General features: G+C 37.4%; 1 protein-coding gene across 3 annotated transcripts; it reads left to right on the top strand.

The window, feature by feature from the left end:
* The first annotated feature begins 1,352 nt into the window (after window positions 1-1,352).
* Window positions 1,353-9,248, top strand: LOC143885112 (uncharacterized). Of its 3 annotated transcripts, none has more exons than XM_077389108.1 (11): window positions 1,353-1,496; window positions 3,340-3,601; window positions 3,684-3,888; window positions 4,322-4,412; window positions 4,551-4,696; window positions 5,343-5,586; window positions 5,705-5,809; window positions 6,301-6,483; window positions 7,213-7,417; window positions 8,347-8,839; window positions 9,043-9,248. In XM_077389108.1, exons 2-11 carry the CDS (start codon window positions 3,382-3,384, stop codon window positions 9,137-9,139), a joined length of 1,989 nt encoding a protein of 662 aa, XP_077245223.1. In that variant the 5' UTR covers window positions 1,353-1,496; window positions 3,340-3,381; the 3' UTR covers window positions 9,140-9,248. The 3 variants fall into 3 exon arrangements, with proteins under 3 accessions (XP_077245223.1, XP_077245224.1, XP_077245225.1); XM_077389109.1 differs by lacking the exon at window positions 1,353-1,496 and adding an exon at window positions 2,325-2,447; XM_077389110.1 differs by lacking the exon at window positions 1,353-1,496 and adding an exon at window positions 2,384-2,475.
* Window positions 9,249-16,240: the final 6,992 nt, after the last annotated feature.

The raw sequence follows: 16,240 nt of genomic DNA, 5'->3' as shown, positions 1-16,240 counted from the left end.
GAAGTAAAATTTGTTTAATGTTGAACATAAAACAAATTTTATGTGTCGAATGCTCTGTTTGGATGCCGGGTTTTTTTTTGTCTTGGGATTTATGTGGGTAAAGGTAGGAGACAAAAGAGGGGACAAGCATTAATTAGAGAAAGATATTATGATGAGTGGAGAGAGAGGGTAGAGAGAGAAAGAGAGAACACCCTTTTCAAGACAAGATTTTGCTGATGTGAGCAAGAAAAAGCTGATGTGACCACTAAATCTTTACCCACATAAATCCTGGGAACAAAAAACACCCAGCAACCAAACAGAGCAGAAAGGAACGAAAGCCTTATATATTTTTTGGGAGACGATAGTCACCCTACAAAGGGTGTGAATTTATCATCACCCTATTCTTTTTTTTTCTTAAAATTAATATAGTAAATAAATATGCTCAATCAATACAATTTTTTATACGACATGTGTGCAAGTATATTTAAAAATAGTGGGCCCATCTATGGTATATTCACTTTTTGTTTACTTGGGGCAGCCCCCTGTAGAGTAAAAGAGTAGTCATAAATACAGTAGAGGGGGATGTCCCAATTAAAAAAGTGGAACATATCATCACTACCCAAGCACCTACCTTCAGACACAGTATAAAAAAGTCATTAATATTGGGATTAGGGTTGCTTCCAACGGTCAAATTTTGAACTTTATTTTATAACTTTGAACCATATCGTTTGAAAACTTCGCCAATTTTCTCACGACCAGCTAGAACCATCTTTTTTATTCCATAAAAAACAAGTCTGGGACCCACATGATAAGTGTGCATTAGAACTACTAGGGGGGGCGGCGAGCAGGCACCCTTTTGGATCTATGCTAATTATCAATTGTGGGTCCCACACATGGACTTAGATATCTAATCGAGACCGTCGATGTTGTAGACCATCATGAGGTCACCCACGTGATCATGGTCTCACGCCGAAAGCACATCCATGTGTAAAACAAAAATTAAAAAAAAAAGGGGGGAGGGGGGGATTTACTAGATCAAGGGTTAGAATCATCCGATCAAGGTGGGTGATCTCAATCTCAATTGGCTATTTCCACGAAAAATTGATTTGTGGAAATCTATTTCATGAGAAAATTTTTTCTTCATCAATGGTTAAAGGACAATTACGTCATTTCACAAACTACCAACTGAAACAATTCAACAGGTTTTCTTACCCACGTTCCCACGATAGGAGAGAAAGTTTGTTCTACAGGTGGGTCCCACAGTTAATGTGTTAAGGGAAATGATATATTTCTCTCCCCTTCTTTTACCTGGAACAGCCCCCTCTTGTACAAAATACTACTAGTCAGGAGAGGGGGCTGTCCCATATAAAAAACAAGGGGTGAATATATCACTTCCCGTTAAAGCCTTCATCGATCAATGTTTAGAGCCAAAAAAGCCACTCTTCCTCTGCTCTTCTTCCAAGCTCGAAATCCAAAGAGCCATAGATAGAGAGAGAGAGCTAGGGTTTCTTCCTTTCGTAAGATTTCTTCCCTTCTTGTTCTCCTAATTGATTTTTTAGACTTCTTTTTTCTTATCATTCTCTATCTCTAGCTTTGTAGCTTTCTATACATGTTTTTTTTTCGTGATTTAAGCTAGGATGTGATGAATGCTGATGCTTTTTCTAGGTTTTTTTTTATCATTAAGGAGTGACATTCGTGTTTTTTTTTTTTTTTTTTCAAGTTTAATCTGTTGAATGAGTGTTTTTGTTTTGTTTTTAAGAGCATCAATGTTGGATTTTCCTCTGGTTTTCTTTTTAGGTTTATAAAATGTGGATCCTTTGCTTTATTAAGTGTTCTGAGATTTTTTAGCTCTGTAGATCATGAAATGTTCGTTTATTTCTAACTCCCTGTGAGTGATGAAGTTTTGGTTTTAATTTTTCTATAGTTTTTCTTTCCCTTTTGTTGTTGAATTTACTTTTGTAATTTCATTCGACTTTAGCTTTCTAGATATTGGTGTTTTAAATTCGTGTTTAGTTATAACAACTTGCACATGTTGAAAATGTGTGTTTTGGGGGTTCTAGTCCTCTTTTTCACATACTCTATAGCTGTGGGTCTTGCTGATTTCTCGCTGCTTTGAAGGTGTTAAAGGCCTGATTTCTAGCAATGGAGTTAGATGGTTTGGTTAGAGGGAAACCCAGACCACTTAAAAGAAACAATTCTGTTGAAAATATGCCTGCCTTTTTCATTTATTCAAAATGTATCTTTAAATATAAGGAAACAAACACATATCCTATTTATTTTTAAATGCTCTACCATGAAGACTCACACAAAGATAACTCTCACACAAAGATGACTCCTTAAGTGACTCTTTAAACTTACCTACCTCTGGACATTTAACTACTTTATTAGCTAAATATCAAAGATGACTTCCTTCTACTAACGCAAGCAAATAACCATAGGCGTGTTGTATCAGAATCTTTGAGGTTCATGTGCGTATTTGTAGATATTACAGATACGGTATTATTGTAGCCATTTTTAGTTTTTTTTTTTAATTTTATTTCTTACCCAGTATCACCTCTCATTATCTCCATCTGTCTATGCTCTTCAGTTTGTATCTTTCTTTTTTTGGATTTTGAGACTTACATATTGTTTCAGATTTAATGTTGCATTTTCTGTTTCAGATTTAATTGCTTTCTTCTTCTTTTTTTTTTTCTTTTTTTTTTTTTCAATTCAGTTTTTCTTGTGTTTATGCGTCTAGTTATACTCTGTCTCTGAAAGTTCTTTTAGTTCTAGTTCCTAAAGGCCGAGCATGCATATCTGTCTGTCTTTGGTTTTACCTGTTGGCTGTTGCTTCTGATTTTTATCAGTTTTAACTCTACGGGTTTTAGATATGAGGCTTTTAACTGTCACTGTTCTTTCTTTCTTTTTTTATGATATGCTCAAATTTGTCCAACAAATTTTATGTATCAGAAAACGAAAAAATGGTGTTTCATCTTTTGAGCCTTTTGATTCGTCTAACAAATTGCATTCTCATGAATAATTGCTTTTAATTTTTTATCAACTCATAGCCAGGTTATCCGAATTCTTTGAATACCTTGTTATTTAAGATTTGGTAATTCTATTACTTGTGCAATTCTTCCCACGATTTGATTCTTCTTACTCACCTGTTTCTCATATTTTGTCACCTGCCAAATCGTGTATTTAGGCTGGTAATTTTTATCAACTCTTCAAGTATTTAGGCTGAAACCCAAATTGTGTCTTCATTGGGTTTTTTTTTTTTTTTTCTTCATCTTTTGTAATGAAATCTTTCAAAGAACCTTTCTGGTTTTTCCTCACCTGGCTCTGCAAGCTGAGTCCATTTATTTTATTTCTTGGGGTCAGAGACAAATTAGGGGAAGTTGTGACCTGTGAGACAGATTGAAGATGGCAAGACTTAGAGCCCCTTTATTGGCTCTTCTATTCCTGTGTTGCTGGGAGTCACTTGTAGAAGCCAGTTATACGAAGTACAAAGACCCTAAACAGCCACTTCCTGTTCGAATTAAAGATCTTCTTAGCCGGATGACTCTAGAAGAAAAGATTGGTCAAATGACACAAATCGAACGATCAGTTGCATCTGCTGAGATCATGAACAAGTACTTCATTGGTAAACATTTACACTACTCTTGACTTGGACTTCTTTCTTACCAATGCAATTCCTCTACTTAATTTAATAAGATAATTTTCAGGGAGCTTATTGAGTGGTGGAGGGAGTGTGCCTGCTCCAAAGGCTTCCGCAGAGAGTTGGATCAATATGGTGAATGACTTCCAAAAGGGTTGTCTCTCTACACGTCTGGGGATTCCAATGATCTATGGAATTGATGCTGTTCATGGTCATAACAATGTCTACAATGCAACAATATTCCCTCACAATGTGGGACTTGGAGCTACCAGGCAAGTTCTATTTGAGTTCAGAATTTAAATATAATTGCTTGATGCTGCTATGAAAATTTTCAGGAGAATCAGCTTTTTATTGAGTGAATGATATAAGCTGTAACGGAGTAATCGCTGCTCTGGTATTAGTGTAGTCTTTAAACAAAATATATGAGCCAATGATCAAAAACTTAATTATTCTCAATTCCAGTCATTTACAATTCCTATGACGCTTTCGATAGCCAATCAGAGAAGTGATTAATGATGGAATTCCATTATAAAAAAATGTAGTGCTGATATCATTTCCCAAAGGTTCTTATCTTTGTTCTTTAATCTTTTGTTTGTATGTATGATTAAGGCATTGATGACCGCCCCATTGGGAACTGGGTCCTACTTAATGGCCCAATTTTTTTGTCTTTCCTGGCTTTTTTATGAACTTGTCATTGTCTACTAGGGATCCTGAACTTGTGAAGAGGATCGGTTCTGCAACTGCTCTTGAAGTTAGAGCAACAGGCATTCCTTATGCTTTTGCTCCATGTATTGCGGTAAAGAACTAATTCAACCAAAGCTTCCAGCTAATTGCTGTATTTTTTAGATACTTTCACCAAATACTAAGTAGTATGGGTTCAAATTAAAGGCTCACAGCTTTGACTGTTTTTTCTATTTCCAATCTTATCATACAGGTATGTAGAGATCCTAGATGGGGTCGATGCTACGAGAGTTACAGTGAAGATCCCAAGGTTGTCCAAGCAATGACAGAGATCATCCCCGGTTTGCAGGGAGAGATTCCCTCGAATTCTCAAAAGGGCATTCCTTATGTTGCTGGAAAGTAAGAGCATTTGCAAACTATGGTTTCTCCAAATAAAAATTCAATATTTTTAGACTGAGTGTAATAAGTGGTTGTGCAAATTTTTAGTATAGTTTAGCTAATGATCCCTCTAGACCCTCTTATTTGAACATTTTTCATTGTAGTCGATTACTGTAATGTACAAATTCTCATCTGCTGGAGTTAATTCCATGCAAATCAATTTTGCTATTACATGATAGACCTTGGATTTTCTGTCGGCTGATGCCTGAGGGGTTTTGGCTCATGTTCCCCCGATTACAAAGCATAATCACATAAGCATAGTTCCCTTGTAAAAGATCTATCCATTATTTATAGCATCACCTTCTATAATAATGAAAGCACATTCCAATATTTTGACTCGACGATCGAACAAACAAGGAATGGATGATATTTTTTATTTTATTTTTCATTCAGTCTCAATATTTTGACTCGACACTCGAACAAACAAGGACTGGATGATAGTTATTTTTATTTTTTTTTGGGTCTAGGGCTTTATTTTGATGTTTTCATAAAAGAGGCTGCATGAGGGAGATAGCTTTTGCCTCTTGACTTCTGAATGCCAATTATTAACATTGCCTGCATCCATCTGAGTATGAAAATGACCCAAATGACTTAATTTTTTGTGTAGAAACAAAGTTGCTGCATGTGCCAAGCATTTCGTCGGCGATGGTGGCACCCAAAAGGGCATCGACGAGAACAACACCATCATCGATTCCCACGGATTGTTCAGCATCCACATGCCTGCGTACTACAATTCGATCAGTAAAGGTGTCTCAACTATCATGGTTTCTTATTCGAGTTGGAATGGGGATAAGATGCATGCTAACCGCTATCTTGTCACTGATTTCCTCAAGAACAAGCTCCATTTCAGGGTATAATTTTTATGAACATTTCCCTTCTCTTTATTAAGCAATGAGGGTGCCTGTGGGGTTGCTAAAAAATGGTACCAACTGCCTCTGATTGATATATCTTATAAACGGATCTTTTCAGGGTTTTGTCATCTCGGACTGGCAGGGTATCGACAGGATCACATCTCCACCTGATACAAATTACTCGTATTCTATCCATGCTGGAGTTCATGCCGGCATTGACATGGTCAGTGTAAACTTGGGGGTTTTAATGTTCTGTATTATGAATTTTATGAAGAAATAGAAAGCTGTACTTAATCACTGTTTTAAGATTAACTCAAGAATATTTTTAAAAGTTCAGTGCATGTAAGGTAAAGGTAAGACTATTTTTAAAATCTCAGTGTATAGGTGGGAGATAATTTGAGCTTTTGTACCATCTTAATTGCATAAAGAACCAATCTAGTTCTTCAGAGAATTGTTCACCCTTGATTCAATCAGGGCTCAGGCCAAGTTAAGATTGATAATTAATAATATCCAAGAAAACTGGTCGACTAATGTTCGTAACTTGGAAGGAAACTCAATGAGTACTTGATAAGTTTTATGCCAACTCAAGCATGATTGAGTTCCAGTAGAATTTCATCTATGTTTAAGCTGCACAAAATTGTAAAAAAAAAATCTCTATTTATGAATAATATTAACAATATTTCTTTTACCATCTCTTCTTTGGGAGTATTGCAGGTTATGGTTCCTTACAAATATACTGAATTCATCGATGATCTAACCTACCAAGTCAACAACAAGGTCATCCCTATGAGCCGAATTGATGATGCAGTTACAAGGATTTTGAGAGTCAAATTCACAATGGGTCTGTTTGAGAACCCCTTGGCCGATCTTAGCCTCGTAGACCAGCTTGGAAGCCAGGTTAGTAAGTCAGTCCTCTATATTTCAAAAACTCTGCTTTGCTTGAAACAAAATATTGGTGTTCGTGTTCAGTCACGCAGAAAAATTCCAGATGTTGGTACCCTGAATTACTTCCAATCAGAAAGTCTTCGAATTATTTGATAATGGAGCAACGCAAAATCTTCCTAAAATACTCCCTACTTTTTTAGCAATAAATATCCTCTAATTGCAAAACTTTTTGATGCACATATATTAATCTTTTAGGTCTACAAGGCATGTTGTGAAATGTAATATCTAACTTTTCCAATTTTTCCCGGATCCCCTATTCCCCTCAATTCATTTCTCCTTGACCCAAAACTTTTGAAACTGAAATTTATCTTTCAAGAGTTGAAAATGAAGCCTGATTAGTTAGTCTTATGATGGATCTAAGGGTGTATGGAATATCATGTTATCCTGTAACTCCTTTGTTTCTTCAAAACATATTCCCACCTCAAGCAACTGATTTCTGCCTCCCCAAGTTGCACGTTCATTAACATTTTCTATCATCCCATGGTTTGTTTGTTCTTAGGTCATAAATTTTCCATTTTTCTCTAATAGCCCCAGATTCCAAAACCGTTACTTAATTTACTCTCTGTTGAGTCATGATCTTTAAAATTCTGGGTTTTTTCTGTAATCTTTTGAGAATGCCAAAAATGGTCTTTATATTGACAATAATGCTCTTGCTGTTTGGATTAAATCCATTTTGAACAGGAGCATAGAGAATTGGCAAGGGAAGCTGTAAGGAAATCACTTGTGCTGTTGAAAAATGGAAAATCTGCCAATGAGCCATTACTGCCACTGCCCAAGAAGGCACCAAAGATCCTCGTTGCTGGAAGCCATGCGGACAACTTGGGCTACCAATGTGGTGGGTGGACGATTGAGTGGCAAGGTCTTAGCGGAAATGGCCTCACCATTGGTACATCTCTCTCAATGCTCCTTGTTATTTTCTTCTCTTAGATTATGCCTTGTTTTCCATATTCACACACCATCCTATTTATTTCATACTGTTTTCATTGGCTGGTACAATTCCCAACCAGCTATCAACAGCCAGTCCAAGAAGTTGGATAAAACAGAGGGAGTGCCAAAATCAAATCAAGATAGTTAAACACACATGTATTTTATACCATATACCCGACTGTAATGTACTAACATGATCCGCCCTAAACAATTCAACTCGACTAGCAAATTTGTTGTATATACCTAGACTAGTATTCTGGCCCCATGCTTTGCATGGGTGTAAAACGATAAGCCTCACAGCATCAAAACATGAGGTTTGGATAGAATTGGTGGACCCACATCATAAATAACATTAGGGATAAAATGTTGGGCTCCATCCTATGCATAGATTCGGGTAGAGATGGTGGGGCCCACCCGCCAAAACAGGAGGTGTAAAACGTTGGCACCATGTAAAATGGTAGGCCCCACCCCTATGCATGGGTTTGGGTGGAGATAGTGGGCCACCTACCACATCAGCCTACCACATGGTGTAGAATGGTGGGCCACCCATACTAGGCATGGTTTATAAAATGCTGGGCCCCCACCCATTTATAGCATGAGGTGTAAAATAGTGGCCCTCACCCATGCTATGCTTGGGCCTAAGCCCCCCACCCTATTGAAACAAAACATGAGGCTTAAAGAAAGGCTTTCCAGTAAAAAAATTATTGGAAAGAAAGAGAATGACTATGGAAAGAAACATGCTTAGTATATATTATAGATTATAGATAGATGTTAGTCTGAAATGCACCAAACAAAATCCAAATTTCTGATATGAACTACATTAGTTCTCAAACACATGGTTCTTTTATTCTCTTTATTAATTGATTTAGATTACCTTCTCCCAAACAGGAACTACAGTCCTTGACGCTGTCAAAGCTACTGTGGACTCATCCACCAACGTCATCTACAACGAGAACCCCGATCCCAACTTTGTCAAATCCAATGACTTCTCCTATGCCATTGTCGTGGTAGGAGAGCCCCCCTACGCTGAATTTGGCGGTGACAGCCTCAACTTGACACTCCCCGACCCCGGCTCAAGCACAATTGAGAATGTGTGTGATTCTGTTAAGTGTGTAGTCATTGTGATCTCTGGCCGACCCATTGTGATTGAGCCTTATGTTTCTAAAATGGATGCTCTAGTGGCTGCTTGGCTTCCCGGCACCGAAGGCCAAGGCATTACCGACGCCCTATTTGGTGATTATGGATTCTCCGGGAAGCTCCCCCGCACTTGGTTCAAGTCTGTTGACCAGCTCCCGATGAACGTTGGTGACTCACACTATGACCCACTCTTCCCATTCGGTTTCGGGCTCACGACAAACTCGACAAACTCAACATCGGTGAGGTAGTGATCATCATTGCCTGTCAAGTGGTTTCTGAGGTTTCTGATCATTGTCCATCGATTTCCTTTTCCATGAGTTTCGTAGAATTTCCATTAAATTTTACCTGTTTTTTTTTGGCAAAATTTGCCGAAATTTAGGTTGTTTGATGAGAAAATGTCCTTGATTTATTGCTTATTTCTGGGCTTAATGTCATTATTATTTCTAGGTTTACTTCAGCCGGTGTTGTGAGCAAAGGAGGAATTTATAGCATGGGGTCTCTTTTCATGACTTTCTCTTGTACTTGTGTTTTGGCATTTATTTAAGCTCTCTAAACCTTTCTTTTTTGTATGAAGAGGCAAATCTTGGAACGATTTGAGTGTGGCTTTTGCCCCCACATTATTTTTAATATAATATTCAGCTCTACTACTATAATTTTCTTTTGATAAATGATATTTGCACTCATTTTTTTGTTGTTATATTGGCTCTCCTCTCCTTGTTCTAAATCTCTGTTTTAACAAGCATCCTTTTTGTATGGAACAAGTTCATTGGATGATCTTAGACCCTGGATCAAGTGGGATAAAGCAGTCATTGTTTATGGGGTCTTTAAACCATTGATTCTTTGCACGCCTCAATCTTGTGAATGGAAGATCTTCAATCTTATGAATGAGATTGTCTTTGTTTTGGACCTTCTTATTTTAGGGTTAAATATTTTAACAAAGGGATATGATATCACCACAACCATATTTTGATATTTGCACTAACCTGTCTTGTCATTTATCATTTAAAGAGCTGTGAAAGGTTATCACAATTCCCAAAAAACTCACATGCCAATTAAAAAAGGAAAGACAAGCTAGGTTCGTGCAATTATTAAGACATCCGACGAAAAGGCAAGGAGAGTTTAAATGATGAGAAATTCGAGACTGAAGGGAGCCTTTGCAAAAAAGAGGTGAAAGAGCTCTCCTATTGGCACACATCACCCTAATAACGGCTGAAAATTCAAACATGATGGTGTGATGTGCAGCCAATGGGGGAGCCCTTTCACCGCTTTTTTGCAAGGGCTCCCTTCAGTTTAGACTTCCTCTTAAATGATAAAAGGTGGCCGCTATTTTAAGGTTTGATGATCAATTAAATCTAATTCTTGTTTGTCCGGAGGTTGATAAAGAGGCGACTTTGTTATTTAAGGGTGCACCTGAACCCGGGTTAAGGCCAACTATAGCCCAACCCAAGATAGCAATCCTTCAACCCCATCTTATTAGTCTCTGCACCCATTTTTAAATAAAATTTTAGCTATTCAAAAAAGTGAGTCTAATGTAGCTGTTTTCTCATGCAACAGCCATTCCGAAATGCATTATGAGAAAGGGAAATATTGCAGGAAATTTATGAAAAAGTTGGGAAAGGGAAATATTTAGAGCAGTGATGAATTCACCCCTTTAAAAGAAGAATACACCCCCCTTTAACAGCTCGCGTTAACTCCAAAGCATTAAAACTTAATGGTTTCTGTTTAAAGGGGGCGTATTCTTCTTTTAAGGGGGTGAATCTATCACTGCCTAATATTTATAAAGTCTTACCATTTTCCTTAGAAAAAAGATAATTTGAACCAACCGTAATCAATTTTTACTCAGAATGACCTTCAATTTATTATAATATTCCACAAAATTAATCATAATCATAACATTTCCCTCTATACCATAGAAAAAATTCCCAAGAAAAAGTTTTCCATCAGAAATGTTTTTCTTGCAATTCAAACAAGGCCTCCTTCTCTTTCTTTCGGCATAAAACAAAATTTACGCTAGTTTTCCACTTAAAAAACCGGCATAAGACCAATTTTACGTAGAAAGAAACAGAGTCTTGATGAAATCCACAAAGGATAGAGGGAAGTTGAAGTGATTTGGCCAAACTGATGCCACGTCCAATTTTAATGTAATGTATATCAACCATTTCAAACTTAACATACAACCAAAAAAACCCCACCACATTGGGGAGACATTCCTGTCCTTGAATTGAGTGTTAAGGTGAGGTCCTTTTCACTTTATAACTACCAAGAAAGAACTGAAAAACTACCAACTTGAAGCTCAAATTATTCATCCAAAATCTCCAAATATACATAATTTACATTAATCTACAAAGATGGAGGCCGCCACGCCAAAATCAGTCCTTTCATTTCTCAGTGTTCAATCCACTTCTAATGGGAGCATGAGGACTTCAATCTGCCGGAATCCCTTGCTCCGTCCCAAGATCGCTGCTGGTTTTCTCGGCCACATTCCCCTCTTCAGCTTCCTTGATCAACTTCAAGATATCAGCTTTCTTAGCCAGAAGGACCTCTAATTTGGCGTCGATCTTCTCTAAATTCTGTGTCAGCTTTCCAACATTCTTGCTCTTCTTACCATCAAGCTTCCTCTTCTTCCCACCCTTCTTCTTTGTCTTCTTCCCGTCTTCTTCGTCTTCTTTTGATTCTATGCCTTTACCTTCCTTTTCCTTTTCCTTATCTTTGTCCCCCTTTTTACCTTCTTTCCCCTCTTTCTCTTCCTCTTTTTTCTTCTCTCCATCCTTTGAATCCTCTCCACCAACTATAATTTCTCTAGTACCAGTCACTTCTTTATCCTTCTTCTCATTGGCCTTGTGTTATTTCTCCTCTTTTCCCTCATCTTTGTGTTTCTTCTTAGTCTGGTCTCTCACTTTGCTCTTCTTTTCTTTAGTGTGGGTATCTTTCTCCTCATCAACTACATCTGTGTCCTTTTGTTTCTCTTTTTCCTTGGACTCTCCATCTTTATCTTTCTTTCTCTTCTTTTCCTCTTTCTCTTTTTTCTTGTCCTCTCCTGTAGAGTCACCTTCCTTCACTTTTGACTTTCCATCTTTATCCTTGTATTTCTTCTTCTTGTCTTCTCTGTCTTTTTTTATTATCTCATCGCCTCCTAAATCACCACCCTTTCTCTCTGACCCCCCCCCCCCATCTTTGTCTTTCACCTTCTTCTCTTTCTCCTCATCCTTCGATTGTTCATCGTTCTCTCTCTTTTTCTTCCTTGTTTGGTTCTCCGTCTTTGTCCTCATTCTCTTTCTCCACCTTTGATTCTCCATCTCTTTATCATTTTTCATTGGTTCTCCATCTTTGTCCTTCTTCTTCTTCGTTTCCTTCTCCTTTGGTTCTCCATCTTTGTCCTTCTTCTCATCCTCCTTTGATTCTATTTCTTTCTCTTTGCTCTTAATTTTTAGATAAGACTCCTTTTTGTCCACCTTTTCGCCTCCCTCAACAGCCGAGTCAGATTTCCCAACCATCTCTAGATGTCTTGATGGGAGCAGCAATGAAATCTTGTTTATTTGCTTCTTCTCAGATAGCCCTGAAAGCAACAGCACAAGCAACTTTGATATTATATAAAGCGGACCCTAGGTACATAAAAATGCTAATAAGAATGAAATCAATCACATTGCAGGTTAACATACGAATGATTTGATTAGGATATGAACTACCCACAGCTTAGTTTCAGAACACTTGAAGAAGTATCATTATCTGTCGGAATTTTGAGAAACTTGGTCTGTATTGTGAAATAACCAATTAATCCAAAAGCTTAAGGCTCTGTTTGTTTTAGATTATGACAACTGATTTTGGAGTCCCCAACCGATTATTGGACCAGAAATTGCACTAAATTTGAGTCCAATAATCATTTGGGGCTCCACAACCGATTGTCATACCCTAAAACAAACAGGCCCTAAGCCATTAGAGTTGGTGCTATTTTAATCATGTATACTTCCACACTCCCCCTCACGTGTGGTCCCTCTTTTTTGGGTTGACCATACACGAGGCACATGTGACCCCTCTTTTGGGCCGTGCACGTGGATTTTTAATATCGAGGAGTTGTTGGGTTTTGAACCCAGGACCTGCCATGAGGCAATAACTCTGATACCATGTGAAATAATCAATTACTCCAAAAGCTGAAGCCGTTGAGTTGGTGTTATTTAATAATTTATACTTCAACATGTATGTTACAGATGAATTTCCTTCAAATCATAGAGAAAACTTCTTTATATCAAACAATTATTGTCCTGATAAATCAAATCCACCCTCACAAACTCTATTCTATAACTTGACTATCAGTATCACCTCTATTTTTTCTGATCAACCTCGTCAAGATCAGCGTCAGGGTTAGGGTCTCGTACTGGAGTAGGTGAATTTTTTGTTCTCCCTAAGTGAGTCTTGATGCTATCAACCAGGTCAGCTAAACTGACAAGCATATCATGCAACTCCTTATTGGAGTTCACTAGATGTTGGTATGCCTTGGTGCTATGATTAACCATGAGAAAAACCTTGGTTCTAATACAACATTGAACCAGGACCCACAATGGTATAAGAAAATCTCCAATAAATTAGAATAGACTCAAAGGAAGGACTGTTGAAAAATCTGACAAAGGTAAGACTGTTACAAACGACAGGATGGACTATTACAGATATAGAAGTCTTTATTGGATATTTCATAAACAATGAAGGTAAATTCTGGGTAAAGGTAACTAAGGTATGGGTTAATTTATGAAGGGTCTTGGGTAAATTTCCAGGTCTGTAAATAATCAGATTAGAGGTTATTGATTGTTTCTTGATCTCATTATGGTCTAAACTGATATAGATCAGTTTGGAAAATGGGCCTTTACAGGTCTATTCTTGGATCTGGTAAGATCGAAAGGTAGACCTGGTTTTAAATATGTCGACGGGTTATGGTGGGGTTTTAGGTTGATGCAGTGCTAGGAGCTAATAGGAAAGGTGTTTGATAATTGGTATGGGTGAGGAATGGTTGTAGGTGAAGGAAAAAGAAAGGTTTCATGCCTAAAAAGGAGGTCGATGGGTGCAAGTTGCAGGTCTCATTCATCTCTGTTGCAAAAAAGGCCAATGGCCATATATATAGCCTTATACTTCCAATCTCATGAAAATTTGAAATGGGGAATAATGCTATCTAAAAGTAAACTAATCCTAATCCCTGACCCTTCTTTCATTGGTAAAACTAAAAATAAACTAATCTTAATCCTTGTTGCATAGTAAAACCCTGGTAAAACTCTAGAAGTAAACTCATCCTAATCCTTGTTGCAAAGTAAAACCCTTCTTTCATTTGTAAAACTCTAGAAGTAAACTCATCCTAATTCTTGTTGCAAAGTAAAACCCTTCTTTCATTGGTAAAACTCTAGAAGTAAACTCATCCTAATCCTTGTTGCATAGTAAACCCTTCTTTCATTGGTAAAACTCTAAAAGTAAACTAATCCTAAACCTTGTTGCATAGTAATGTTAAAGTATAAAAGATTAAATACTGCCTTTCTCCAACAGCTTGAGCTATTGGAGAAGTTGGAAAGTTAACATGGTAATGCCTGGTTCAAACCTCCTTGATAGCAAAATCCACATGCAATGGCTAAATCCAAAAGTGGGGCCACATGTGCCACGTGTAGGCCAACCCTAGAAAGTGGGGCCACACGTGAGGGGAAGTGTTAAAGTATAAAAGATTAAATACTGCCTTTCTCCAACAGCTTGAGCTATAGGAGAAGTTGGTAAGTTAACAAGTAAAACCCTCCTTTCATTGGTAAAACTCTAAATAACCTTAGGACTCAATTTTCTACCAATAGGAAACCGAAATGTGTCCAGAGAATTAATTAAATTTCCAAATTTAATCCTAACATTACAAGAATTCTTAAATAATCTCACTACAACCAAACTACTACTCTAACTCAACCAGGACTCCTAAGAAAATATGGAAGCTGTTTGTGGGTCGTCCTTTGTCACTTAAGTGACATCACCTCATGTCATAAGTTTTTGATGGGCCCTGGCCATTAATGATAATGGCACTCCCTAGATAATGAGGCTAATAAGTGATACTGGCACCCTCACATGGTAGTGACACTCACTTTGACAATATCTACAAAAATGATAAGGACACCCATGTAGTTCCTCCTCCATCTCCATTCCACTTCATTGTTGGCGCTATGAAGGTAGGTACTTTGAATGTTCTTTGGGGTGTACTGAAGGGGTATCTGATCCCTGTCACATATTCATGGATTACAGAGAACATGGCATATTTCCATGCTTACGAAAATGCAACACAAAATACGAAGAGAGTAATTCCCTTTAGAAATACCAGTTAGCCCATCGAGCAATTTGGTGGAAGGAGGTTAGTGACGAAGTGGCATAGATCATCAATTACATTTCGTAATAATCAATTATCAAGCATCATAGACAATAAATAATTCCAGATAAATTTATGCTAATTGATCATCAATAACATTTCGCAATAATCAATTATCAAACATCATCGACAATAAATAATTCCAGATAAATCTATGCTAATTCGAATAACTTTTAAGGAGATCCTTACTAAAGATCAACTCAACTCAACTAATCCTTTGTCCCAAACTAGTTGGGGTCGGCTAATGAATCCTTTAGAAAATTTTCATGAAGAAGGTGAAAGAATCTACCGGCTCAAATTGACTAAGTCTAATCCTGGCACTAGTTGGGTTCGTCTACATGGATCATTTTCATCCATTCTCTCTTATCAAAGTTTATGTTTTTTTTTTTATGTTCCTAGCCATCAAGTCTTTCCTCACTGTTTCTTCCCAAGTTGTTTTCGGTCTGCCCCTTCGTCTCTTTACTCTATCAACTTGGCACGAGCCACTTCTTCTCACTGGAGGCTAGAGCATCCAAAGGCTTGTTGGATATGCCCAACCCATCTTAAGCGGTGCTGTCTCATCTTTTCCTCAATTGGCGCCACCCTCACCTTTTTACGGATGTCTTCATTTTTCCATTCTATCAGGGGACAAAAGCCGCACCAGAAAATATCTAGGTACACAACACATTGAGATAGTTTTCAGCTATATGTATACTGAACCAAAAGATAAAGGCCTAAACTTTAGTTCAATAACTAAATTTGGAAATAGCTAAAACCCTGATAAGTGGAAAAATTATAGAAGCTCCCTACCCTACCAAAGTATGCGCAACAAATATTGTGAATCTATGCCATGTTCAATTTCCTGATTTTGGAAATTTATATTTGATTCTCAGTCATCCCATCAATGGCTAGGAATCTGATGAAGCAGACAGGAAATTAAACAGCTAATAAAAATGCCAAAGAAACTTAGTTACTGTGGAGACCATTATTAAGTGCACCACACCAACTCTCTCATTCAAGAAAATTGGTACTGTGAAACCTTCAAGAATTCTTCAAAGAGCAAAAAGATTTTCAAGGAACTTTTCCAAAGATTATCATACTTAGCACATCTGTATTTTTCACATAAAAGTTTATACATCATATCAAAATTGAGTCATTGAATACAATAAATCATGATGGGCCCACTTCGGTTGATCTAGACCGTTCATCAATAGTTCCTATGTTGGTTGTCTAACGGTTAGAAATCATACAAATCGAAACCATTTAACATCAAGTGAGATGCATTTTGGCCGT

The sequence above is a fragment of the Tasmannia lanceolata genome, unplaced genomic scaffold (genome assembly GCF_043159265.1).
Source record: "Tasmannia lanceolata isolate RefF3 unplaced genomic scaffold, GAP_Taslan_0.1 ptg000008l, whole genome shotgun sequence".
Lineage (NCBI taxonomy): Eukaryota > Viridiplantae > Streptophyta > Magnoliopsida > Canellales > Winteraceae > Tasmannia > Tasmannia lanceolata.
This window is presented reverse-complemented; position numbering and strand designations above follow the sequence as displayed.